This window comes from Harpia harpyja, chromosome 1, assembly GCF_026419915.1.
Source record: "Harpia harpyja isolate bHarHar1 chromosome 1, bHarHar1 primary haplotype, whole genome shotgun sequence".
Classification (NCBI taxonomy): Eukaryota; Metazoa; Chordata; class Aves; order Accipitriformes; family Accipitridae; genus Harpia; species Harpia harpyja.
Window position 1 is genome coordinate 106,118,894 of NC_068940.1, and position 26,414 is coordinate 106,145,307.

The 26,414-nt window shown below is 40.5% G+C and overlaps 1 protein-coding gene across 3 annotated transcripts in view; it reads right to left on the reverse strand.

Annotated features, from left to right (window-relative positions):
• LOC128151218 (meiosis-specific coiled-coil domain-containing protein MEIOC-like) overlaps positions 1–25,649 on the reverse strand; it is a 34,350-nt gene extending 8,701 nt beyond the window's left edge. The window contains exons 1-6 of one of the 3 annotated variants that reach the window (XM_052808458.1): positions 25,511–25,649; positions 15,732–15,863; positions 8,895–9,015; positions 8,485–8,651; positions 4,086–4,187; positions 1,713–3,519 (exon numbers count right to left, since the gene is read on the reverse strand). In XM_052808458.1, the coding sequence (XP_052664418.1) occupies positions 1,713–3,519; positions 4,086–4,187; positions 8,485–8,630 (2,055 nt within the window). In that variant the 5' untranslated portion in view covers positions 8,631–8,651; positions 8,895–9,015; positions 15,732–15,863; positions 25,511–25,649. Of the gene's footprint in view, positions 1–1,712; positions 3,520–4,085; positions 4,188–8,484; positions 8,652–8,894; positions 9,019–15,731; positions 15,864–22,056; positions 22,113–25,510 lie in introns of those variants that run through there. The other 2 variants (XM_052808441.1, XM_052808451.1) reach the window with 2 other exon arrangements.
• Between the last annotated feature and the right edge of the window lie 765 nt (positions 25,650–26,414).

Sequence of the window (26,414 nt, forward strand, 5' to 3'; positions counted from 1 at the left end):
ATGTGAGCCACGCTATGGCAGCTGGCTTGTGGGATCGAGAACAGTTTATACTCATAAATAAAGCTATCTGCAGGTGTAGTCTGTAACTACAAAAATCAAGGACTGAGAAAGCCTGAGAAGATCACTAGGATAAAATTGGATCACTTAGAATGGACCAGATCAAGTTAGTCAATGAAATCCCTTTGATTATTAAGAACACAAAATGAGGATAAACAATCCTCCTTTAACGATGAAAACACAAACCCCCATATATTATGAGATTAAAACTATGATTCAGTCTTCCCAAATGACTTAACTGACCCAAATCCTGCATGAGCAAGTTTGGAACAGCCGCCTTTGCCACAACAGAAAGCAGAAGAGTTTCTGAAAACACAGTTGTCTCAGACACACTGGAACAAGAATCATTATCACCCTCTCACCTGTAGAGAATTCCTGGTAGGAGACTGGATGGGCAGAACAAAGTCTTGTTTAAAGGCATCAGTGAGCAAACAAGACAGGCAGTTCTATTTACACCCCCAGAAGGTTGTTAGCAAGGTCTCAACAGTTGATGCTGGAAAGAAAAAGGTGCTCTCCAGACATCCAGTTTGGTCAGGTATCAGTCTCTTTATCCAAGGACCAGGAGGCGTCTCCAACATGGAAGAAGTAGACAGGCACTCAGAGTATAATTAGGACTATGGATTATTGACAATCTAGTTTCCAAGACCTGGCATGGAGTTCAGAGATTTGACTCCTCTTGGGAAAGCATTTCCTGCTCCTTTTAAGCACAGAGCTTTCATTCCCAAGTGTAACATTTCTCAGTAGTGTGATCCCTCCCTGACAACAGTTCTTAGCAAGAGAGTCTGAGGCAGGAAAGTGACTGTAACAAGAAGAGTATAAATTGAAATTTCCTTTGGGAGAAGTCACACCCACTTAAAACACTGTAGGTTTTCTCTACAGCCGCGTACAGAGTGATCAGGATGATCTTCTTTCTTTTCACTAAACCAAAGATTTAGTAAAACAAGAAACAAAAAGGGAAAGACACCTCTATATCACAAAAACAAAACCCAAAAAACACGACAAAAGTTCTCTCCTTAAATGACTGTGCAGGGAAAAGGAGAGCCTAGGTTTATAGTACTTGAGTTAAAGATTTAGCTGGAGTGAAAGAGTACAGGACAAGAAAAGAGATCCATCTAACCAAACTGTGCAATATGAGCATTTAGAGCATTAAGGTGCATAAAACGCCAGTACTTTAAGAACGACCTGTGGTTCCTAAACCTGCTCTATCATCATGTATGGCTGGTGGCTCTAGAGTCATAACAAAGGCCTACTGAATTAACAACAACTACCTAATGATCTTTTATTGACCATATAAATGAGAAACATCCAAGCAAACAATAATTCAGTGCTTTGGCCAGTGACACTTATCACATTTGTTGTAGCAAATATTGTAGGTTAATAGAGAGAAATGTTGTGTTAGCAGCCCTGTGTAAGGGGAAGGAGCCTTAGAAACTGAAGCTCAAAGCCACACACAATTTAAAACCAGTCATGCCAAACAATGCAAGCATTATATTCAAAGCAGATGTTGTAGATGGTGTTCTAGGTATTTAAAACAAACAACGTGACAACAGAATTCTCGTCTCCTCAAAAGCAGTGACAGCCCAGAGTATCTACTCTCTATAAATTGTTTCATGCGATAACCAGCTTTGATAGGAAGTTATTGTCAGTTGTGTTACCTTCTTTCTCTCTTTCTCCAAGGCTCTCCACTGCTCATAACACTCCTCCAGTTGGATATGAAGCTCATTAGCAGGTCCACTGCGATTTCTTGGAGGTCTGTATTTGTTAAATGGTGTCGGAAAGGCAAAGTATGGTGCAGCTATTTCCCCACAAAACAGGTCGTTGATGAAGGGATTCAAGTGGTTAAAGTCATCATAATGAAAAAGATCAACAAGTTCCGAGAATGGAAATGGTGACGGAGGAAAACTGAAATTATTTGCTGATGAAAAGAGATGGTGATTAAATGGAGGAAAGCTGGGATTTTGCTTAAAATCAGACATTAATGGGAAAGAAGGAAGAAAAGAAGGATTGATGAAATCTGACACGCTACCACCATTTTGTTCGTGCTTTTTTCGGAACATATTGAACTGCTGACGGTTTGAGGTTGTATACCCAAAATGAGGAATCCAATTCCTTCTGCCTCTCCTATCATCTTTATTACTACTTTCTTGGGTCTGCTTTTTCGGAAATCTGTGGTATTTTTCAGGGTCTTCACTTATAGCATTCTGTTGCTTTAACCAGTCAGATGAAAAATTAATGGGGAATTTACGGTATTGCCCCTCCTTATTAGTCAATGAATCATGCTGTGATCGTCCAATGGGTTTCATTTGCTTCTGATTTTCTGAGATAAAATTAGAAACTCCCAAATTATTAGAAACACCATTTGATATTTGTAACCGTCCACCTTTCCTTGAAGGGAGGCCAGGTAAGATTGGTGAGTAGTAAGAGGACTGTGTTATAGACTGATGGGTGGGAGAGCCAGCGGACATGGTTGAAACCCCTGAAGATGACTGTGGACTTGTTACCACTTGCTTTCCATACGTGATATCCGATGCAGCTGTTGGACTTGCCATTTTCCCATCCAGCCACGTACGTCCATGGTACGATGAGTAACTCCCATTTTGCGTAACATTTTTTGCAGATAAATCATATTCAGCTACTTTATGAGAGCATTCTTTAGGACTAATATGGATCTTACATTCATTATTATTAAAAGCATCCCCCAAAGTAAAGCTATGATGACCATTTTGCACATGGGTTTCCTGTGGTTTTCTGTTTGCCCCTCCAGAAAAATTATTTTCTTTAGGGGGTTGATTGAAAAAATATAGCGCTGGATGAACAGATGACTGCAATTTATGAGCAGCTGTAAAGCTTTCATATCTTTTAGAAAACAAGTGGTTTTCCTGGGATACTTTATCCCAAGAGTCATCAACAGGCTGATTGGAAAGATCAGCGGAATACTTAGTTTGTTCTTGAGCATCATTTTTCAGAGCTTTGCCTCTTGTTCTTTCAGTTTTCCAATACTCTTTCTGAATGCTAGTGCCTTCTTTCACTGTGTTCTGAGAAGAAAAAGTGCTAAAACTGGAACCAATTTTTTCGTAGTCTCCATTTAAGCTCATGTGGTCATAACTGCACAAATGCTGATTATAGTCTACATTTTGAAATGAAAAGCCTTCTTGGTGAATCGTATTATTATTTTGCAAAGAGGAATTTTCAGGATAACTGGTCTTCAGAATATTATCAGGCTGAGTGCAAGGGCCGGATGGAGAAAGCCAAGACTCTATGAGATGAAGATCTTCCAAACCTCTGTGTAACATCTCCACATCATGAGACTTTCGCAAGTGTTCCTGATAGTAGTTCTGTGTGCCTGTCAGGTTTGAAAAATCCTTACTTTCAACAGAGTGCTTAGATGAGAGCCCTGAGAATTCACCATTGCTTCCAAGATCAGGTGCCCACATTGGTGGAAACAATCTTGAAAGAGAATTCCTGTAACAAAGTTAAACAAACCTCCTGCAATGATTTAAAACATTTCTTACATTAAAACAGTTCACGTAACATGGTTATTCCCCCACATACACATTTCCCCCATTACATTCTTGGCTAACCATACACAGCCCCCCTCCAAAATATAAGAGTGGGTGAAATATTCCTGCTGTAGTTGAGTAAATGCTATGTGAAATCTGACTACCAATGCTGTTCTCTAATGTTTATAATATGTATATTCAGAACTACAGAGTTTATTTGGATTTATTAAATATTTTAGATTCGACTGTATTCAACTAACTCCCTAATGGTTAAAATGAGATATTTCCCCCCTGCCCCGCCCTGAAATGCTGTAAGAAGACTTTCGAAAATTCACATTTCTAACAGTTTGTTGCTTTTTTTTTTTTACTGGCAATTGAAGTAAAGAAAAACACTTCTACATTTCAAGGGGATTCAAGGGACCTTTGTTACTCAACTCCATGAAATAATTCAAAATGTATATCCTATCTGTGTGACAAAGGATGTAAAAACCAATATGCAACATATAAGAACTTTCAGAACAAACTTACCAATCTGTAACTGGTTCTGGCTTGCTTGGCTCCTCTAAAATACTTGACACTAGCCCAAACATATCAGGGCCATTGCCAGAATAAGAAAGATTTATTGGTGCCCTGAGAAAACAAAAAAGCCTAGATAAATAAAAGTCTTTTTCTCCTAAACAGAACAGGCAAAAGTAAAAGTAAAGCATTAAACCTTTAATTTATTTTAGCAGGTTCTGCTAAGTGTTCTGAATTTAATATATTCTCAGCACCCATATATAGAAATCTCCTCCTGCATTCATGAATTCTGTGGCCTAAATGAAGTAGAATAATTTTCCTAACTTCTTGCTTCACCAGAGACTTCTCAAGCTGTTATGTGAAGAGACAGGAGCAGCAAAAGATTTTCCTCTCTTTTCAATAAACATACCTATTTTATAGACATTTCTTCAAATTCCTTTAGAGGATAAGTATGATCCATCTTCTCAAAATCTAAAGGATTCTAATTTATCTACTTCCATTATTCAAGAACTATTATTTTCATCTCAAAAATATTAAGTTATACTTAAGTTGAACCACTTTTTAATCCCCTTTTAGAAAGAAGTTGGTCAAAACTTTATTAAATATTACTGATAAATACCAAAGGTGTTCAACCATCACTACTCTTACGCAAGCCCATCTTTCATCTTTTACTTCAGGTGCAAAATGAGATTTTTACAGAGCTGTCTATAATGACACCTAACTCTTACTCAGAAGTTAATTAAAGCATAACACTGTTAAGATCTCCTTCCTTCTAACATGCATCATTTGCTTCAATAAATTTCACTCATCATCCTATTCCCATTCAGCTGATTCCTTTCAGGGTCCCTGAAGATCTCTCAGTCTTCCCTGGTGTCAGCTTATCCAAACAGCTACATCGTCTGCTAATGCTGCCACATAATTACTCACACTGATTTTGCCAATTAACAAGGACTATAAAACGTGGGATAAACTATTAAGACTATCACCTTGTTAATCTCTTGCTACAGTGAAAATTAGCCACTTATGCCTTACTAGCTTTTAAGACCTCACCACATTTTGACTTCTAACTACCTCCATTATTTATTTCATGACTATTTGGTTACCTCCGTAAGGAATCTGGTCTATGTGCTTTTGTTTAGGATATACGTAAGTGCTAAGATTCTTGAAAATGTTTTATGAATGTAGAACTGTAACTGATATTTGATAACCAGATCTATTCTGTGTCTTTGTCAGACGGCAAACTTTTTTCTTTCTCTCTCTCTCTCTTTTTTTTTTTTTTTTTAAAGGAGGCCTATTTACTTCCAATTTCTGCAATGAACTGGAGATCATAGATGAAAGCTTGCATCTAGATGATGATTTTCAGCAAGGGAGAGATCAATTTGCAATGTGGCATGGAAGTTAAAAATAAAATTACTGGCCATTTTAGAACTGCAGACAGGGCAGCAGGAAGCTGGGTGGACTACAAAAAGAAAAAAAAAATTCTGGGAAAGAACAAGTGCTGAGCAGCAACAAGTCTAAAATCGCCTAAACAAATTTTAGAGACTAGATGGAAGTGTGATGAAGTGTTCAGCTGTTCCTTCTGGTACATACACTGGAAATACTACAACGCAACTCAAGGCAGGAGAAGCTGAATCCTTGACAAATTCTATTTCTTAATGCAGTCTCAAGCCAGTACTGTTCACTACCAGCAATCTGAAAATTCTTGGTAATGTAACATGTCAGGAAGCATCTTGTATCGTAAAATCCTGATCCACCCTGAAAGGAAGATACTTCCCATGAAAAACACTGACACACGTGGAAAAGAAGTCAACTATGTTCTTGTCTTCTGGTCTCCCAACAAAGTATCCTCCATGAACAACAGGACAACAAAAGTTAAAAACAAAAATCCCAGTGTAACAGGCATTCAGTTTTCTCAAGTCCAAGGTAGGCAGCTATTATCCTTTCTGGTTTGGTACCAGAAAACACTTGCTGTAAAATCCCTTGATTCTATAGCATCAAGGAATCAAATCTTTACCTCCTAGTGCCGTAAGACAACCTTCTGCTTACCAAGGCAGAGTAACATAAAAAGAATCCATGAAAATAACCAGCACATGGGAAAGGCAAAACCATACCAAATTGCTTGCAATTCTACAAAATAAAATACGAATGTTCAGCCTGACACCAAGTTTGTGGCAGTGAGCAAGCCTGCCCCTGCAGACAGAGAAAGAACAAAAAGTAGAACAGAAGAACCAAGACCTACAGCTCCTTGGCAAAACTTCCAAGGTACTGGTGAGAGGAAGAGGGTTGCAGATGAAAGAGCAACAGGTAAATGGAAATGGTACCTTTGCCACATCTGTGTGCTGTTCCGGCTGTTGTGATTAACTCTAGAACTGAAGCTGGGGACATGTCCGTAGCCTTTGAGGACAGAAATTAGACGGAACTATTGTCTTCCTTTGGGGAGATACTGCATTTGAGAATATGCTTGAACTCTTTAAAGGTGCCAATAATTTCATCCAATCTAGTGCTGAACAAGGACGGATTTTCAAATGGACATTTCTCAAGAGAAGTTCGTGGCACCAGAATATTGGTCTATAGAAAGGCCTATACATAGGCTTGAGGTACTAGGGCTCTTAGAATTTATTGTGGAATAATTTCAACGGTCAAAAATTTGAGAATTAAAAGGACAAAAGTGTGAGCAAAGTTACACTGCAAAGAAATCTCCAGTGATGGATCAGTTGCTCTCATGGAGCAGCTTAGAGGAACTAAAATGATACAGACATACTGTACCTAATACAGTTAGGCACCAAGCACCCTAACATATTACAAGAAAAAAAAAAAACAAAACACTGAAGTTTTTTTAACCTCAAGGAATACTGCATATCTGCCACCTCAGAATGGGTGTAGACATGGATTATCATTAACCAGCAAGCACCATTTAGTTGTTTAATTCCTTGAATATTTTTTTTTTAAAAAGCTACCTTGCATTTGCTACCTTGCAATAATCTAAAGGCTGTTTTAAGAAGAGATTGTATATTTTAATTAGTGGATTGCCACTCAGAGCTTAAACTTAGCACTACAGCTAATACTAAAGCTATATGATCTTTTATTTAAAAAAAAAACAAAAGAAAAAAAACCCCAAACATCTTTGTGACACTACCAAATGGTATTTATTTTCTTTGCAATATATGTATCTTCCTTAACTGTTACCTTTCAACATCTTTTGAACCAGTGGACTCCCCTTTCTCCCCACCTCAAACTTCCTCTTTCTTATTAGGCAAGTGATAAAAAAAATGCAGTGAGATTAGTATTAGAAATGCTAACAGTGTCATCAATAGCATCAAAAGCTGCTGTGCCAGTCTGTACCAACCAACCACCCCCAAAAGGCAATATTATGTTGCCAGCACTTGGTGTTAAGCTGGAAAGAAGAGAGTGGTAAGCCTAATATGAAATCATTGTTTATGCATTTCTAAGGCTGGAATAGTTTTAACATTAAAATTTCAATTGCTGTACACAAGTCATAAAATGACCAATGTGAAGGAGAGAACCAATTATTTCAGCAGGTACCCCCTAGCTTCTGTAATCATTCCCTGTTTCTTGCAATCCTCATATCATTCACAATTTTATAGAAATCATTTCTCTGCAGAGCTTTCTCTTATCAAAAAATGAAGAGGAGTTTTATTTACTCTCCACTGACAGGGAAGCTTTCAAACCCCCATCCAGCCTTGCTGCCCTTCTCTGTACCTTTAATAATTTTACTGCATTATTAGGACTGGATGATCAGAAGTGCCTGCAATAGTCAAGACTTGGGCAGAGTGGATTTCTCCAGCGGAATAAAAATGTTTTGTGATTCAAGTAACAAAGACCCTTTTGCATTCATTCAGCATCCAAAACTACAAAAATTTTTTTTTTTTTAACATAAAATCGAACTTGAGTGCCTTATATTAAGGGCACAATAAGACAGTAGGCTGGCGTATTTTCAAGAGTAGCTGTATGAGTATTTATGCTTTTAGCAGCAGAGGTACCTGTGTGCAACACTCTGCATTGTTCATGTTCCAGGAAATACTCTACATTATCGAGCAGGATCATTATGAGCTACAGTACTGAGGGATGGGAGGCACGGAAGGAGAGTGGTTTTTCTCCTTAAGGAGTTTTCAATTACATATGGCAGTTTCCCATTTCATTCCCTAAATGTAGTATTCTTTCCAAATTTTTAAATGTTTTCACATGTAAACACATACACCTATACACACACAGACCCCCTACCTTTTTTCACAACCTCTATAATAACTATTATACAGCAAAGAAAATTTACTGAGTTTCTAGTTATCCTGTAAACTCTTCCTAAAAAGATCCAGAATCCCATTTGCTCTGCTCCATAACAATTTCAGTGTTCCAGAACACCACCATAAGATTATACCAAGAGTGCTCATACCGTTTCTTTGTGCAGTCTTGAAAAGAAGTTTTTGAGTTAATATCCTCTCCACATGCTGACCAGTCACTATACAGACGGGAAGATTCTAGCGGAGGTGGCGTACTAGTAATTGCTCCTAATAATGGGGAAAATAATTGAGTGTCCATTTTTTGTTTCTTGCTATTTACCTATGTTGAAAAAAGAAGGAAACATTTTTAACATTAGATGTTTATGTAAATGAGCAGTAAAGGCAACAAAGCAAACCCTTCCTTTTATATCTTAAGCTAAATAATTCTTCAGGAAAATGAAACGTAGTTATGCCAAAAGGATACAGTTTGAAACTTTTTCCCTCCCCCGCCTTCACATAGTCCAAATCTGACAAATTTATGCATCTTCTAAAAATAAATAAGTAAATAATAAAAATTACTTACTATGCAATAATAGGAATTCTCTACAGATTTCACATTGTAGGTGTTTGCATATCACGTTCACAAGCTCAGAATCTTCTAGCCTATGTGACTGGAAATGCACATGTCACAGGCATACGCATCCCTTCTGAGAAAACAAAGGGAAGAGCAATTATCCCTGCTATATCCCTGAAAACACAAAATATTCCAATAAAGGGCCCACAGTAAGCAGGCAGGGACATTTGTAAACTTCACAGAGCAAAATGTGGATAAGAAAACTAATCTGTCTTTAAGTACTGGTCCAGAAAAGACTATTATAGATAAATTATTTATTCAAAGAATAAATAATAGGAGACCTAAGTAACATTGGGAACTGTACTTCACGAGGTATCTCAATGAGGAATTGTCACAACAGAACCTATGACTGACAAAGGTTTAAACAGAATATCAGAAACCTACTCTTGAGTTGGAAGGGACCTCTGGGGCCATCTAGCCTAATTCCCTGCTCAGAGCAGACCCAGTTAGATCAGGGTACTCAAAAACCTGTCCAGCTGAGTTTTGAGATCCCACCACATCCCTTCTGGGCAAATTTTTCTAATACCTAACTGCTGTCCTGGTGTAAAAAAGAAAAAAAAAGTATTGAAGATAGTCCGGACCACTTTCTCTGCAACCTCCCATAAGGCAGCTGCATGCACTCGTAAGATCTTCTCTTTCTCTTCTCCAGGTTGATCAGACCCAGTGCTCTCAGCCTCTCCTCGAACATCCCGTTCTCCAGCCCACAAGCATTTTGGAAGCCTCTGTAGGACTCACTCCAGTACCCTTCTTGCACTGGGGAGCCCCAAACTGGACACAGTATCCAGTTGTGGTCTTAAGAAGGCAGAACAGAGGGGATCATAACAGTGCTCACCCCTCTGGCTACACTCTTGCTAAGACAGCCCAGTATAGGGGTGACCTTCTCTGCCGCAAGGCCACACTGCTGATTAACATTCAACTTGACCACCAGGAGTCTTGATCCTTGTTGATTAACTTTTGCAAGTTTTGACTCTAGGAGTAAAGCCCAAAGCTTTCTTGGAAAAAACACCCCAAACTTTTATGATAAAGAACTGAACTAGCTGCCCTTTAATTCTCATAAGTGAAGACATCCAGTCAACTTGTGGTTCTGAAAATAACATTTGGGAGACTCAAAAAAACCACAAACCAACCCCCAAAACCCAAGAAACACCCAAAACACCCCAAACAAACAAAAAACCCCCCCAAAACCCCCCTCGCCCCAAACAACAACAACAACAAAATCCACCCCCCCCAAAACCACAGATGTATCAGATGCAAGAGGCTGTGGTATTGGCTGCAGACTGGAGCCAACTGTAGCATCCATCCCTGTGCTTTCCATCTTCCTGAGAAGGCCAGTAACTAACAAAATTGTCCTAAGGAAAACATTTAGCAGCATCTGTTCCAACCCAATTCTAGAAGCATTTCTTAGTGAACTGAGGTTCTTATAAGCACAAAAAACCCCACCACTAAGTCAGTTTAAAAGGATCTGTTGAGGGGATTTCCTATTTCAAGACATATTTCATTGAAGATGCTGCCTTTCAGTTTCTTTGAGTAATACAACCCATCTTCCTGAAACAATTTCTGAATTTTTGCGTTCCTGGCAAAAAAAAAAAATGGTCAGTAGGCCAACTCAAAAAATAAACTTTTTTGGGGAAAAAAAAAAAAAACCAACCAAAAAAACCCCCAAAGGAATCACTTCCTTACAAATACTAATATATTTCATCTTCAGCCCCCAAAGAGCACATTAAGTTGCCACCACACTGCCTACTAATCTATGGACAGCAATGTCTGGGAGAATGGAAAGAAACTGAAGATTAAATGACTGGACATTCCAATATATTTACACATAACTAAGATCACTTCTGAAGTCATGAGACAACGTGGAGGTTGTTTGACAATGCCCAGCTTCACTTGGATGTGTTAGTCATAAAGGTTTGCAACAAAAGTAACAGGTTAAAAAAACATGACATTGTGCATGTCACTCTTCTAGCAAATGCCTCCAGCTAAGCAGGTTTGTCCGTCTTTCCAAGTGTCTCATTACAGACAGAGACACAGAAGGGCACAATGCTAGGAAGATAATGAACAGGAATTTGCAGAGCTGCTGCTGGCAGATGTCCTCTGTGTACAACCTGGCAGCAGGAAGAGTTCTGAATATGCTGCACAAAAAAGTGTAGTTAGCTTATTCTAGGATCCTAACATGCTGAACTCTGGATACCTGGCTGCTGAGGATGGAGAGGAAGAATTTTTTTAGGACTATGAGGATAAAATTAACTTCTGTCACATCGTTCATTGCAAATACAGCTGGAATAGGTACAAAATGCCAGCTTAAAAAAAAAAAAAAAAAAAAGCTCTTTCATCAGGATGGTCAAACTAGCCTTGGATCCAACAAATGAAACCATCTGCTAAATCCTTATTGAATAACTGCAGAAAGATCTCAACGACGTACTTATTAAATTCCGGAAAAGGCTAAAAAACACAACATGAAAGCAACAAATGGTGCTACAGTGATGACTGGGTCCTCATACTTAAAAACATTTAAACCGATCTACTAAACTCCCATTTTATTGCTTCTGAGATAAAAATTGCATTGTCACTAGGAACCATATTGCCAACTCTGAGACTGGTGCTTACCTCTGAAGCCCTGAACAAGCCAACAGAAAACAGAGGGTTTAAGGGAAATTTACACTGTCTGAATACAGTTTTATGCATTCAGTCTGTCTAGAGCCACTTTAAAAGTTTTTTATAGCTAGAGCTTTTTAAAAGTTATTTATATCTAAATAAACTAAAGGAACAAAACTTCAATATTCATCATTTTACTATCTCAAGCCCCATCCTTTTAAGAGAGAAAATGCTAAGTTAATTTAATTTTTCTCTCTCCCCTCTTTTCTCAAAAGTAGAACCATAAAATCTTGCTTACTACAAATCCTTGGCCGGAATTTGGTTCAGTGAAAGCTGTCACAGACTCAGAAGATCTCCCTTCCTGGGTCTTGTCTGAAAAGGTAGTAAAGAAATATTACCTAGCCAAGTGTGCTCCTACCACAAGCAGGACAGAACAACCCTTTAGTGAATTTTTTGAATAAAAAAAGCTTACACTGAGGACTTATCACTTGCTATAAACTTGTGTTACACATCCAAACAAATCCCTAATAAATAACAGAATTAGAGGTACTATAACCCTGTAGAGGCTAGACACATATTCTGTAACATTCCATACAAACACACTATCAATATCTCTATCATTAGAGACAAGAACAACTTCCTGGCCCAGAGACTAAATGGCACGATGGTGCTCCTGTGATACAGGTAAACTCTTACCCTGCAGAAGAGGACGAGGGTGGTATCCAAATTATCTGCTACAAGTGACTCCTGAACCACACACAGGTATCATTTAGGAAAGCAGCAGCTGACCAAGGCCAAAATTTTAGCAACAATTTAGCAATATTAACAAGCAAATGTCAATGCTAGGAAGCAACACAGAGATAAATTATGCTCCTTGGCTAGAGTATAAAATACTTTTGCAGAGATTAAAAATAGGATCTGTAACCAATGGATTTATCTTTTATTTTCAGAGCCATTAATCACTGCTAATGTGAGTTGTGCAGGACAATGTGACTAAAGATCAGCAGAAGAGGTACTTCATGTACCCTAGATACAGCCTCGTCACTCAGCACTTCCAAAACACTGGAGTCTGTCATTTTACCTAGTTAAACAGAATTTCAAAATAAGTGAGAAACTGTCATCTGTGCTTTACATAAGAACTACGAACAAGTTACAGTAAAAAAGAAAAAGGGATAAAACAGTGTGTTGTCTCCTACAGCTTGCTTTAGTTTCAAAATTCTTCACTGAATTTCAGATAGAGTCATAACCTCCATAACTGGCTTTGCAAAGAAAGGACTGCCTGCAGAGGCACAGACATGTTTTGCTCAGAGTTCCAACCTTAAAAATCAATGAATGAAATGCTGTCTCAAAAAAGAAAAAAATTAAAAAAAAAAAAATCAAATGACAACTCCTACAGCCTTCATTCTTTCCACCCTGCAAATCATGGGAAAGCCACTGCTCTCACTAAATTACCTCTCAAAAACAACAACAACAAACTTACCACATCTAAAACCTAGATACATTATCTCGATGGATTTTTTTTTCTTTCAAAGCATAAAAAGACACAGCTGCTGTTCTTTCCTGTAAAATGGAAATGTGCATGTACTAAACTCTCTCCCTGCACACGAAACTGAACACAATTTTTTCCAAGACATCTAATACTATTAAGTCACATCTTATCTTCAAAAGTACGCAGAGGGCTTTTAACTTCTGCAAGCAGCTCATCACAACTGAAGAGTAAGCAAACTGAAGAATTTACCAAAACCATTCACCATTTCCAAAAGTCTCATGCAGTTCTTTGTATTTAGAAGCTCTTCCAAAGTTTCTTTCATTTGAGGAGAAATAAACGAGTAGAACTTCAGCAGTACAATGTTAACATTTCAACTATAAAAATGTATGAAACTAAGTAGTATCAAAGCTATTAGGCATCAATATTGTTATGGTATCTGTGACGCCAGTCCTGTACTCCACTGAACACTGACTTGCTTTTTGCTACCTGGCTCCTTTGTGCTTCTGCTTCGTCCAGGCTGTGCGCTAAGGATTTGCCGTTACTACGTAGATGGTTTCGCTGGTCCAGCAGCGAGGGCAAAGACCTGGAGGAAGGCTGTTACTCCCTCACTCCTCTTCCTGCTGTCCTCCCATTCCCCAATCAAGTGCCAAGCTAGCACAGCTGCCAGGCATGTAGAGGCAGATGAAATCTACAATTGTTAGTAAAGGATTTGATAAACAGTAAATTGTATTGGGAGCAGAGAATCCTGCATGGGAGAGATCTTGGAACAGCTGAGGTTAGAAGGGACCTTTGGAGTCAAGGCCCCTACTCAGAGCAGGTTGCTCAAGACCTTGTGCAGTCAGGTCCTGAGCACTGCCAAGGATAAACAGGACAGAAGACACACAGAAGTGCCAGTGTGCTCCCACTGCACCTCTGGACACAGATAGAGACAAATTTTCCACAGAGAGGGGTTTCTGCCTCACCACCGCTGCTTGAGCTAGGAGACAGAGATCTATGATCTTCTGAAAATCCTCTGGCCGAAGATTTAACAGCACGGTGAATACAGCAGAAGACTCGAATATTATTTGTCATTACTGGAAATGTTTTGTTTCTTGTGTTGTCCAGCTAAGTACTGGAAACAGTTCAAGACTGTAACCATCTATTCTGAGATGGTAATAGCTGCTAAGAGCAGGGAAGGCCCCTCAAGCAGACTGGAAGTAGTTTTAGGGAGTTTCATAGGGATCACTACATTACGCCAATTGTATGAAACTTTTGCAGTGACGTTATGTATATCTGGGGTACCTTGCTGAACTACAGCATTAGAGGACACAGACTAAATAAATTCAACAGGGCGTCGCTCTCCTGTTCAGAGGCAATAACAGTTTACGGCTTATATCAGACTAACAATTCTCTGAAAGGATATATTATAAGCTAAAAGATAATGTGATCAGAGCTAAATATTTGCTTCATCATATAATTACAAGAAATTACTTTTATTGACATGAAGTCCCATCTGACAGAAAGTTCTTGATTTTCCAAAAAGCATTTGAGCTAAATTAGGAAAAAGCCTTTTTACAGTCACTTATCCTAAAACTGCACAAACTCACTGCTACAGACCACTGCTCACAGATTCTTTTTATAAACATATAACAACAGTAAATGACAGCACTGCACCGTATTATTACTTATATACTGAGTGTATTCTTCTCTGATTTCTTGGCAGGATAGATATTTCCTGTTTACTTCTTGTTTTTCTTGGCAAGATAAAGGAAGCCTAAGAAAAAGCATTGTTTTGTTTTTTTGACTTAGTAACTCCTGCCTACAGCTACCTTAATCTATAGCACACTGAAACTAGTTAACCCATTCAGGATGCACTGCTAGTAATTCTCTGAAACTTGTGGGTAAAAAAAAAAAAAAAAAAAATTAGAATTCTATAAATTGCCTTCTTGGGTTACCTCAAAAACCAAGCAGCAGAAGTAAACAGGTGACAGGGACATGTCAAAAACTAAAACCAGGGGAGAAAATAGGTCAGTTATTCAGATATCTCTTAATATCAGGGACAAAACCATAAAAATGGCAGATTACCAGAGACACCCTTCTAAATCCCAATTTCATATCATCTAAAAGACTTGTTGCAACAGCAAAGGGAAATGTTCCTTTTCAGCAGTCAAAGAATTAAGAAACTTTTTTTCTGAGAAAAAGGAATCAAGTTTGTCAGACCTCTCTTGGACAGTTGGGTCAAAAGCATATAAAAAAAGCATCACTTAAGGCAGGGGGAGTGCAGAAGAAGTATGTTTATGAGATTCTTGTTCAATATGGGTTCTATAGTCCACTTACCATTAAGAACACTCATGGGCTACTGGGCCATTTCTTTTGTTTTGAACACTAGCATCTAAATACATTCATCTCACATAACCAAAGATGGTTTTTGTCCATGGTAACTTCCAGCAGTTGCTCTTCAGAAGACTTTGGTAAGTCTCACAAATGCCCTTGACAAGAGGCACTCAAAGTCAGACTGAATGAGGAGCTGCTAACTTCCACAAATAGAGGATTACTCTCCTGCACTGACACAGTGAAAGCTGCTCCATTTGTAATGCAGCATTCTCTTCAGGTGTTGAGGTTTTTTTGTTCTGTGGTTATTCAATACATTTAGTTAGAAAACCCAACATATCATACAAGTATTTATTTCTGTTTACCTAAGCAAATTAACTTTTTGGACTCACCTGTGACTCGTAATGACCAGGGGTGGCACTTTGTTTGACCATGTCCTTGTTACCAGTATACAAGTTCTCTTCTCTGAAGTATGCAGCATTGCCATGCAAGCAGAAACTTAGATTCTTAAGGACAGACTTAACCTATTTAAAAGCAATTAAAAAGAAAAAAAAAAAGCAATAATTACCAGGTCTGTCAAAGTTGTAATTATTATGCATGAAACTCATTTCTAGCTACCCCTTATTGCTCCTCCCACCATGTCTCCACATCACACCACCCACAGCTCCTCCAGCACCACCTACGTCTTGCGCATTCGCAGAACAATGACAATGTTGCTTTATTGCTGTGAGATCCCACATCACAGAACAGCTCAGCAGATACTAGAGTTGCTGACCACAGGTCACAGAGAATCCCAGAATGGGTAAGCCAGCTGTGCCACGTTGCACCTAGGATCAGGCAGGCAGAGGCATACTGCCTGGCAAGATTCCTCTCTTCAGCTTTATCCTGTCACACAGACAGATACATCACACAGGTCCACATCCATCATGCCAGTACGTAAACTCACCCCATGATCCTGCTCAACGGCACACATCTGCCACGGAACTGAACATCATCCCCACCACATGACAGGATAAACAATCCTCAAGTACCTGGGACTGCACCCATCTAAGGGTTCCACTCCATCTTCAGACTCATAGCTTCTGCCAATGGAAAAGGCAAGGTTGGCTCCTGCCACACATTGTTATCCAAAACCAGGTGTGATAAAAGCATGTTCACAAGAGCACTCGAAGTATAACATGCTGATTCTAAAATCCTTCCCTATGCTCTCTGCACATCCATTTAAACCCATTACAGTATAACCTCCTGTATTTCCCCTATTGAAAAGCACATTGTCAAGTTGCTGCTGCCTACTGTCATGCTTGCACTTTGCACGTATGCCATTTCTCCAGCTTCAGCCATTTGCATTACATGACACAGCAAAACAATGTCCCAGATTAGCAAGTCAATGCACTACACAAATGTAAGGCTTCATCTTCACTGACACAAAGCTTTAATTGGTGGAAGCAATGAATGGGGGAAGGGTTGCTTTTACGATTAAGATAAATCAAGATAAAGTGTGCAACAGTCATATTATGATAAATTGTTAAAACTTAACAAAGCACCTGCTCCTCTCCTAAAGTAGTAAGATGATGTCAGACTATACACACATCCGACTGTGGCTGACCTACTCTGACTTGCTGAACGGTAGAACTAAGGATTTACCTAATCTGATGTCCAATCTGCATTCTGCTACAATGATTTGTTCAAACCACAGTCAAGTCCACGCTCTTCTCTTTTCCAAGGGCCTGCTGGAAACAGGCTAATAGCTGGATGAATTAGTTAACCCATTCTTGATAGCTAGTTTTGTTAGGTTTCCTATAGCATTTCTGTCACCATGCTGCACAGAAACATGCTCAGACCGACAGGGAAGTCTGCATCCAGGAATGGGTTGCAGAACAATTCAGTGAAACATCCGTGTAGTTACGTCGATGCTTCTGGGAAGCGCTGAGCTTGCTGCTCTTGCGCCAGTTGGTCTTCACTGCACATACAATACACCAGCCGTATTGCGAGGGAAGAGCCACAGTAATACAACCCTCGACACTACAGAAAGCTCTGTGGCCCAGGCAGATGGGAAGATTAGGCTCCTTGTATTTAAGCTAAGATAGTGGGCTCTGCAATGAAATGACTCAGGTGTGCACAACTGCTCCTAGGTGCTAATTTTATTAGATTCCTTTCAGAAGGGATGACTAGTAATATCTTTATACCACCCATGATGATTTGTTCAGTCAGTATGTGTCTAAGCCACTAACCTTTACCAATCTTTTAACTATTTGTGATTTATTAGCTGTTCTTCTGTCAAAGCAGACTTAAAGCAGGCTTAATGAAGCCCATTAATGATTTGGCTAATCACTACCTCTGTGACACAATGTAACTATTCACAACTTTAGAAGTGGGTTTCAGAAATCATTACTTGATACCTGAAAGCCCAAACAACAATCCATTTATATCTTGAAATTGGAACTACTTCAAATCATGGGAAACTTTCAAAGCATTGCAGATGCTGCATTAGGCTTCACAACCTATGTAAGAGTCCTACCAAAGCTTAAAATTTACACAGTTGTTGAAAAAAAGGTAAGAGTGCTACCTCTGGGCTCCAGCTGAAACACCCTCTTTCAGAAAAATGGATTTTCAATGGTAAACTTCTGTGGCTGTCACTTAGCTTTTAGGGGCTGATAAAAAACACATGCTTATTGCACTACTGGTAAATAATTCATTTCTAGAAAGGCCTTTTGGGATATCTTCAGGATATGAAGGTGCTACATTAGAGCTTTGGTAGAAGCCACTACTTTAGTTAAAGCAGCACTGCCAGCTTGCTTTGTGTTAAATTGACAAATTAAAAAAAAAAGCTCTCATTGAGTACTTTAATATCACATCCTGAATTTGTAAACAGTTTTAAGTTTATTTTCTTCTGACATTGTTCAAAAAGAACTTTGAGCAAAAAGACGAATGATCACAGCGCAACACCAGAAGGAAACAAGTTGTTCCACCAGCAGGGAGAACCGATGACTGGCTTCCTACACGTTCATGCCCTACCCCAAGCCCATCGTAACAGCAGCCGTTTCCCTGCCGCATCCTCTTGGTCTCCCCAGTCCCTCCCTGCTCATCCTAATGGTGACCAGCTAAGAGCCCACTGTAACATGACTGGATAAGCAGGCCACACCGAACGCTTAAAATCATGGGGAAGCCTTTCTCCCTGCGAGGACACCAATCTGTATCTCTCCTCCGTGAGGCTGTCAACTTCCATGGCATTTACAGAAATTCATTATCACCGAGACATCCATCCACCTCTCCCCCAGTTTCACTGAATTTGATGGATGATTCAAAGCTTATTGTAGGAATGACAGGATTCCTCAGCAACATAACCATTCAATATCCCGAAAAAAGCAATCCCCCTGGTCTTTCTTAGGAGTGTAATGTCCACTCATCCTCCCACCAACGCTTTTTTAAATTAACACTAGAAACTTTAAACGAACCTTGTAAATAGCGAGCCCTCTCAGCATGTATATAGTCACCCTACTAATTTTGGTGCCTTCCACCCTTGGCAAAGACAGGGATAATGTTTTCCCCGTATACATATGTACATACATGTGGACACACGCACACTTTCCACAATCTTCTTGCACTGATCAAACAGAAACAGAAGCCATAGCAAGTATGAAACTTAACATTGAATTATTCCTCACTGATTAACGGCAATGTTGCTAATCTGAATGCCTGCTTTTCAAAGTAAAACAAATAGCAGTATCTTCAGGTGGATTTATATTGCACTTCAGAGAGACGCAATGTGCACGTGTACACACACTGATGCCATCGTGGAAGAGTATCTACATCACGGTTTTGCAATTCCACATGCTACAGTACACCTAATCCTCCAGAAAAAAAGATGATCTGAAACATTACCTTAATATTGTAGGGAGATCAACGAGGAAGGCCTAAAAACTTCCGCCTACACTACCTGAGGGTTTACAAGTTCCAGAATCAAGTTACATGGGAAAACTGCTGTTAAGTCTAAAGACACACACTTCTCTTTAATTCACCTGTTTTGAACTTGTTTTATATTTAGACCTATCTGCTTTACAAAGCTATATAGCAGAAAGTTTGTTGGGGAAGAGATTCCAATCTGCTTCTCAGTTCCGCCTTTATGAAGCATTACCACTGAAACAGTATGCCAGTACCTCTGAGAGGTACTTTTTCCTGAGCCAAAAAAACCCCCAAACACACAGAACATTTCTGCAACATTTATATTAAAACTTAGAATGTCAATGACAAGAAATTAAGCATAGTAAGCACTTGGGAAACTTGTGATACAGATTTATCCACCAGGAACTGTGGCTACGTATGTGCAATTATCCTAACTTCAGCCTTCCTGAAGTCAGTAATTTCAGAAATTCAAATTTGTAACCTCCCCAGCTACTGCAATTCTTGCTTTATTAATTTGAAAAAATAAGGAATAATGTGCCAGCAGCTAGCTTAGAAACAAAGCTGATCTGCAATTCATTTAAACTACTAAAAAAAAGTCACTGATATTGGTTTTAGTAATAGATTTTATAGATCTACACAGGCTAACTGTGGTCCAAAGCCACACATACTTCAACTGGAGTCCTACTACTGCAGTCCTACTATTTCCAAGTACTTTTGCATACGACAATGACTGAAGCCTCCTGCCCTCACTCTGGAGTTTCAGAGGATATTTTTTGTTTATAGAAATCATAAGACCTTAATCCCCAATTAAAAAACACCCTTCATGAATCATTGACATGAAGTCGCCAGTTGTAAACACAGCGAACCCAACTCAGCTGCAAGATGTCATTATCCCAAAGTTCAGATTTCAGACTGCTAAGGGACAGTTTTATGAAGGTGGTGAAAGCTTCTTTTTAATGCATCTGTCACATAATAGCCTATGACATTCAAAATATCTAGTCAGCAAATACATGTTTAAGTATTTGAATAACATATTCGTGTTCAATGCAGGCTCCATGGAAATAAAAGGGAACTTAATACCATCTACCTCTATATAATCACCTTCAGTTAGGATTCTTACCACGTGTCCCACTCCATTATCTCCTGGTAGACCAGGGAAACACAAGGGACTATTAAACAAACACGTACAGAGTTTTTAACTGAACTTCCACTCACTTTAGAGTCAACTAATCCAAAGGCAGCTTAAGTGCATGATTCATAGACTATGTCCTTTCAAATACATGTTGCCGTAAAACAGGATTATTGGTATTAATATACTCTCAGTATAACCCTTTTTGTTTAGGAATATAAAATTCCAACTGGAGTTGCAAAATATTTTTCCAGATTCATTTAGATGGACTGTCTAGTATAATTTAAACTCCAATAAATCAAAATGTCTTTCCAAATATATTTTTTAAACAAACAAAAAGTCTGAAACTATCAATTACTGAATGTGTAAAAACAAACTCTTTACAAACCAGCATACGTGGCCAAATCAATAGAATTTTTTTAATCAGCTGCACAAGCATCTGTATACACTAGATATCATTTTATAGGGATTTGTACCTTAATTTCATTACACTACCAAGATTAGATATAAAGCTACTTTTCCCACTTGACCTGCTCTTCACTTTGTGAAAATTCAAGTACTAAGTAGATGTCTTCAAGATTGCAGACTGAGCAAACACTGATACGGTGTCATTTAACAGATCTAAACTGTTTCTAAAGAGACATGAAAGGGGATCTATTACCTGTTGGAGAAGTTATTACATTTCTCAGTGAAAGGATGACAGCAAGTATTCCCAAGTTTCCCATCTACTTTGTAAGTCTCTCCTCCTTGTCCCTATTAGAATACTCCAGTGGTCAACACGAAGTGAGATTTCTGTTTGGAGAATTAAGTTTTTGCCAGGTGCTCACAATATGCAATCACTTGAAAGGCTGGGCACTATCAGGCAAATAAATCATTACACTTACTTTAAACTACAGCAACTTAAGCAAATATTACACTGCAGAAATCGCTTTGCTGGATTGTTTTCCAGCTTTCTAAAATACCAGTATTACTCCAGACACCTAGCATCTCTCCCGAAGAACAAAACCCACATAAACCTCATCCCGTGGCGAGAATCAACTTCCACTGAGACAAACCTGCACAGATGTTACCACCAGCCATTCCCTGCCTGCATTCCTCCCACCAACACAGGCCACTGGGGAAGCAAAGGCAGCACAGGCACTCGAACACGCCAGTTGTACACACTAGAGCACTGCAGCAGCAGCAGCTGATCCCCGTGCTTTCAAGTCCGGTGGCGTAGCCCACGCGATGCTGAACAACCACTGCCACCACACCTCGTTTACCTCCCCTAACGTCGCTGCCATGGGACGCACGCTACACACCTCAGTTACTATACGCACGCGGAAACTGTTGCCAGGCTATGGATAGCGTCTCTCTTCCACCCCTGGAAGCTGCAGGACAAAAACAGCAGAAAAGAAGCAAGCAGATTTCGGGCTGTGGGCAAGGCAACGGCCCCTCCAGACAAACGAGCAGCGCTGGCATTAAGCAATTACTCCACACAGCTATTCCTAGACAGAGGAGTCTCTAAGCAGCACCAACACTATGAGAAACAGTACAAATTGCTTGCCCTTAAATGTCACCTCATGTTTTCTTCAGATACACACCCTTTCAAATACCTCTGCAGCAACTGAAATCCTCCCCTAGTAAGCAAAGATTTCACACTGCCAAAGGCCCTGCTACAGAAGTGAAAGAAACACCAAGCTTACATTTTTGGTCTTCTTGCTTTACAACCAGTCTCAGCCATGTAATGTCTGATGTCACTGGAGTACCAGTATGTGGAAGTACTATGGGAATTGTAGTCTTTCCTCTATTGTGCAATACCAACAACGTACGGGATCCAGGACTGCAACCCTGAGCCTTAGGAACTGTCTCCTTCACGCAGAGGCCTACGGGGACTGCCTGAGAAATACAGCCAAACTGCTTTATTTAGCTGGGAAATGCTTCTCAGATGGGAAAGAAGAAAAGTGCATGGAAGGTTTTGAAATGCATCTTCTTCTTCTTCCCACGCAAGAAGTAACTTCCAAGCAATTATTCTCAAGTGATCACATGCGTCCAAAACCATTTAAGTTGTAATCAGGAAGCACGACCCAGTGAGTAAATTTTAATCGCTATAATATACATATAATATACAACACATGCATAACAACATCGTACTTAACAGTACAAGAGTTTTTATAACCAGTCCACCATCTCTTGTACCTCTGCGGTCTTGGTATCTCCACATGAAAAAATAATTCACTGGAATGAATGTTTTTTTGTCAGTGGGGATGACGCATCTGCTGCTTTTGTTCCTGTCTCCCCACTGAACGCTATCATTTGGCTCACCCCAGTTAAGTAACTATGAAACACTTGCACAGAGTGAACAAATCAAGCCCTATGTTTCCCGTAACAAAAATTAAAGGTTATTTAAAGGCTTTATTTCATACTAAATTGTTGTACCTGACTTACCTTCTCCCCACTTTCAGTCAAAAGTCTCGTAGGCAGTTACATTTTATCACCTTTTACACATTTTTCCTTAATAAAGTCATTATTTTCCCACAGCTCTTTGCCTTAACTCAGAGAGATGATGAACTCTGATCTTTCCCTCACATCATCATATTTTAATGCTACAAAAAGAATAAAGAAATATAATTTAAGCAAATTAAGAAATCCAGAGACAATAGAACAGAGCCATTTTCAACTTTTTGAAGAAAACAAGAAAAAAAACAGGCATAATATAGTACAGTTAGTTGCTGGGAAGTGTAGCCCATCACCAGCCAACTATTATTACAATGTCTCGAGACTAGAAAAAAAGAGAAAGCATAGTACTAACAGGTTCCGACTAAATTTTTTAAAAAACCTCAAGCTGCCCTTCAACATACACTTAAGTTATCTGAGTTAAACCTAAAAATATGTTGTTCAACCTGAACAATAAAACTGCCCCAAAATCCATCTCACAGAGTATGAGAAAACTCCTATGACAGCTAGAAGTGTTATAATGGAAATCAGAAAACCACTCGCTCTTAAGCTCTTCAACAACTTAATGCAGGCAGAGTACAAACAAAAGATCTTAAAAGGGAGGGGGAAAAAAACCCAACAACTTTCTCCAAAGTTTCCTTCTGTTCCCAAGGCATTTTCACTAAGTTACAGTAACATCACCTTGTTCTGCAAAGTCCTTCCTTCACAGCTACCACTGTAGCACTTCGCGCTGAAAGCACTGCTAAAATACACTGCAGAGTGCCACACAGCACGTAACCTTCCCCAAATATTATTTAAGTGTATTCCACATAGCTTTTCTGACACAGCAGTTAATAGGAAATGAGGTCACCCCTCCCTAAAAACCTCAGCCCATGTTTACATTATTTCTAGTCTCCCTCAGTTTCTTTCCACAAAGCTGTAATGGCATTCAGAGATGGCGACTGTCCTCCTCCAGCTCCTCCAGCTGTCTGATGTAAGCACAATTTGAGAATGACAACATAGAACAAACATGACACAGGAAGTTTTATACCCATTTCCACATTTAGGTTTTTGGAATAGCGTATTTGCATCACTGCTGCTGATAGTACACACTGAATTCGAGTGTTTCCAGAAAAAAAATCAAAAATCTGAAGCCACGCTCTGACTGGGGATTAAAGAAAATAGAGAAAGCCCAAACATTTCCAGTGTTATGGCAGCACAGTCCTAAAGTACATGCACTAATTTTAGTGATATGAATAGACCCCAATAGCTTCGAATGAAGTCCAACAGCAGAATTTCACACTTGTTTGCCTGGGCAAGACAGTGGGAAAGAGAGAAAATTCAGACACGAATCCACAAAAACAGTTTAGGCATAAATTATTTCTGCTAGCTTGAGAACAGCGTGTTACAGAAAAAACAAGACAGCCTTTTCTGAAAGGCTCACAGTCTACTTAAAAGCAAAATACCGCACAGGCAAACAGTTGAGAGAATAGTTTGAAGTAAAAATGTAGCATATCTCTTTGCTACATCCAGCAGAAACTGTACTCCCAACAATATTCTTTTAAAAGTAGCTAGAAGCAGCAGTAGCTACACCCTCCTCTCACAGTAACATGCAAAATGCCCCCAGTGCCTGTGCAGAAGTGTATAAACAGAGCTGGGCTTCAGCTGCAACGGCTATGAACATGGGGAAAAAGGCTGCCAAATTCCCCTGCCCTGAAAACACTGGTGAAAACGTGCCTGCTGGAAAAGCAGGACCACTGCTGGCTGTGAAGAATACACTGTATTTGTGACTCTCACCTATGCAGCATTCAGACACCCCCAAAAGATTTCAGCAACACATTAACAGTGGGGAAACTACCCAAAATATTAAGCTACAAATACCTGCAGGGACTTTTTAAACTTGCAGATTTCAAGTAACTCAGTGTGAAGATGCTTGCACACAACCTCCTAGCAGCAACCTGGCCACAGCATTGTGAATTCATTCGAGTAATGAAAGATTTAAGACAGTAGATTGTAGTGATTTTAATAACTCAGTACATCATCTGCTTATACAGGAGACTTAAGTATTAGCAGTCATTCTTCCAGACTCCCCACTAGACCAAGACAACTTTTGTGGCTTTTTACTATGTCAGGAAATGTAAACACTGTAACAATGAAAACAAACACTGCTTCCAGGAGAAAAGAAAAAGGGGGGGGGGGGGGGAAGGAGGGAGGAAGACAAAAAAGAAGAAACCTCCTTTTTCCTGAAACGAAACATTTCAGTGTATTCCCCTCCGCAGCCTCAGAAAGTGACTCCTGTCTTACCCTATTGGGATTTCAGGCTATAACACTCGTTTACTTCACCGCTCTCTTCTGCTCTATCTCCGTGCAGAAACATCACTCATTTTTGGCGTGTCAACACCGCTCACGGCTCTTTAACTTCCGAGCGCGCACAGACCTCTGACAAGGCGCGTACGACAAGCAAATGGAAGAGGAAGACAGCCTTGCACTTTCGCAGATATGTCCTTTATTTACATGGCCCTGCTCTACCAGCAGCCACAGGGGTTCCCCTCCCTCCAAAGAAACCCAACAGACCCGCTGCAGCTCCGGCACCGCTCCTCACAGGGCACAGCCGGGTTCCTCCCCTCACAAGCGCCTCACAAATCCCCCCCCCCCCACACCTCCCCTCGGCTCCGGGGCCCCAGCCCCGTCCATGGCAGCGGGGCGGCAGCGCTAACGCCTCACCTCTGCCCGGGAAGCCCCATCAGGCCGAACGGCCGGAGGCTGGGCGCTACCCGCCACCATCTTATCCTCCCTCACGCCTCACCCCGTGAGGGGACGGGCGGGCGGGCGAGGGCGGGAACGGCGCGAGCGCCTCCCTCCCTCCCGCGCCGAGCGCGCGCCGCTTGCCGCGGGCCAGCCGAGGCGGGAAGCGGGAAGGGAGGGGAGCGAGCGCCCGGTCAACGGCCGTCGGTGGGAGAAACCACTGCGCGGGGGGGGGGAAGGGGAGGGACGAACCATGGCGGAGCGGGAGGGGGGAGCCTCCATGGCGGGAGGGTGAGGGGAAACTGAGGCAGCGAGGGGGAATACTCAGAAAAAGGGGAGCGGGAAGGGGTTGGCTTCTCGGAGAGCGGGGGGGCCCCATTTTCGAGCTGTATTTAGTCTGAGACAAGCACCTGAGCAGGTTACCTGGCAGCTCCCCTCAGCCGCCATGTTTGTTCCCTGTTGAGGAAAGCACGAAAACCTGACAGAACTGCACCATAAAAGCGTCTCGTTTCCCTCCTGAGGCGGCGGAGGGTCTTTGTGGGCCTGGCGCCGTTTTTTTCTCTCTCAACGTTTCCTCCTTCCTGCAGAAATTGGTTATTAAACGTGCCGCTGAGAACACTTCAGCCCTTTGGCTGACGTGACGAAGGGGTGGGTGGTCGTTCGCCCCTTTTCGGCTGGCTCCGCGGTGGCTTCGGTCAGCGGCGGAGTTCCTCGGCCGGCTTCACTCAGTCCCGCCGTGGGTGAAGGAGATTTGCTCTGTCGTGGATCGCCAGCGAGGCAAAACAACCCTGCAAAATCAACCCTGCACCTACGCGGCCGACGGCCTGGCCTTCCCGCCCAAGCTCACCTGGCTAAAGCCATTAACGATGGCGCAAGCTGCGAG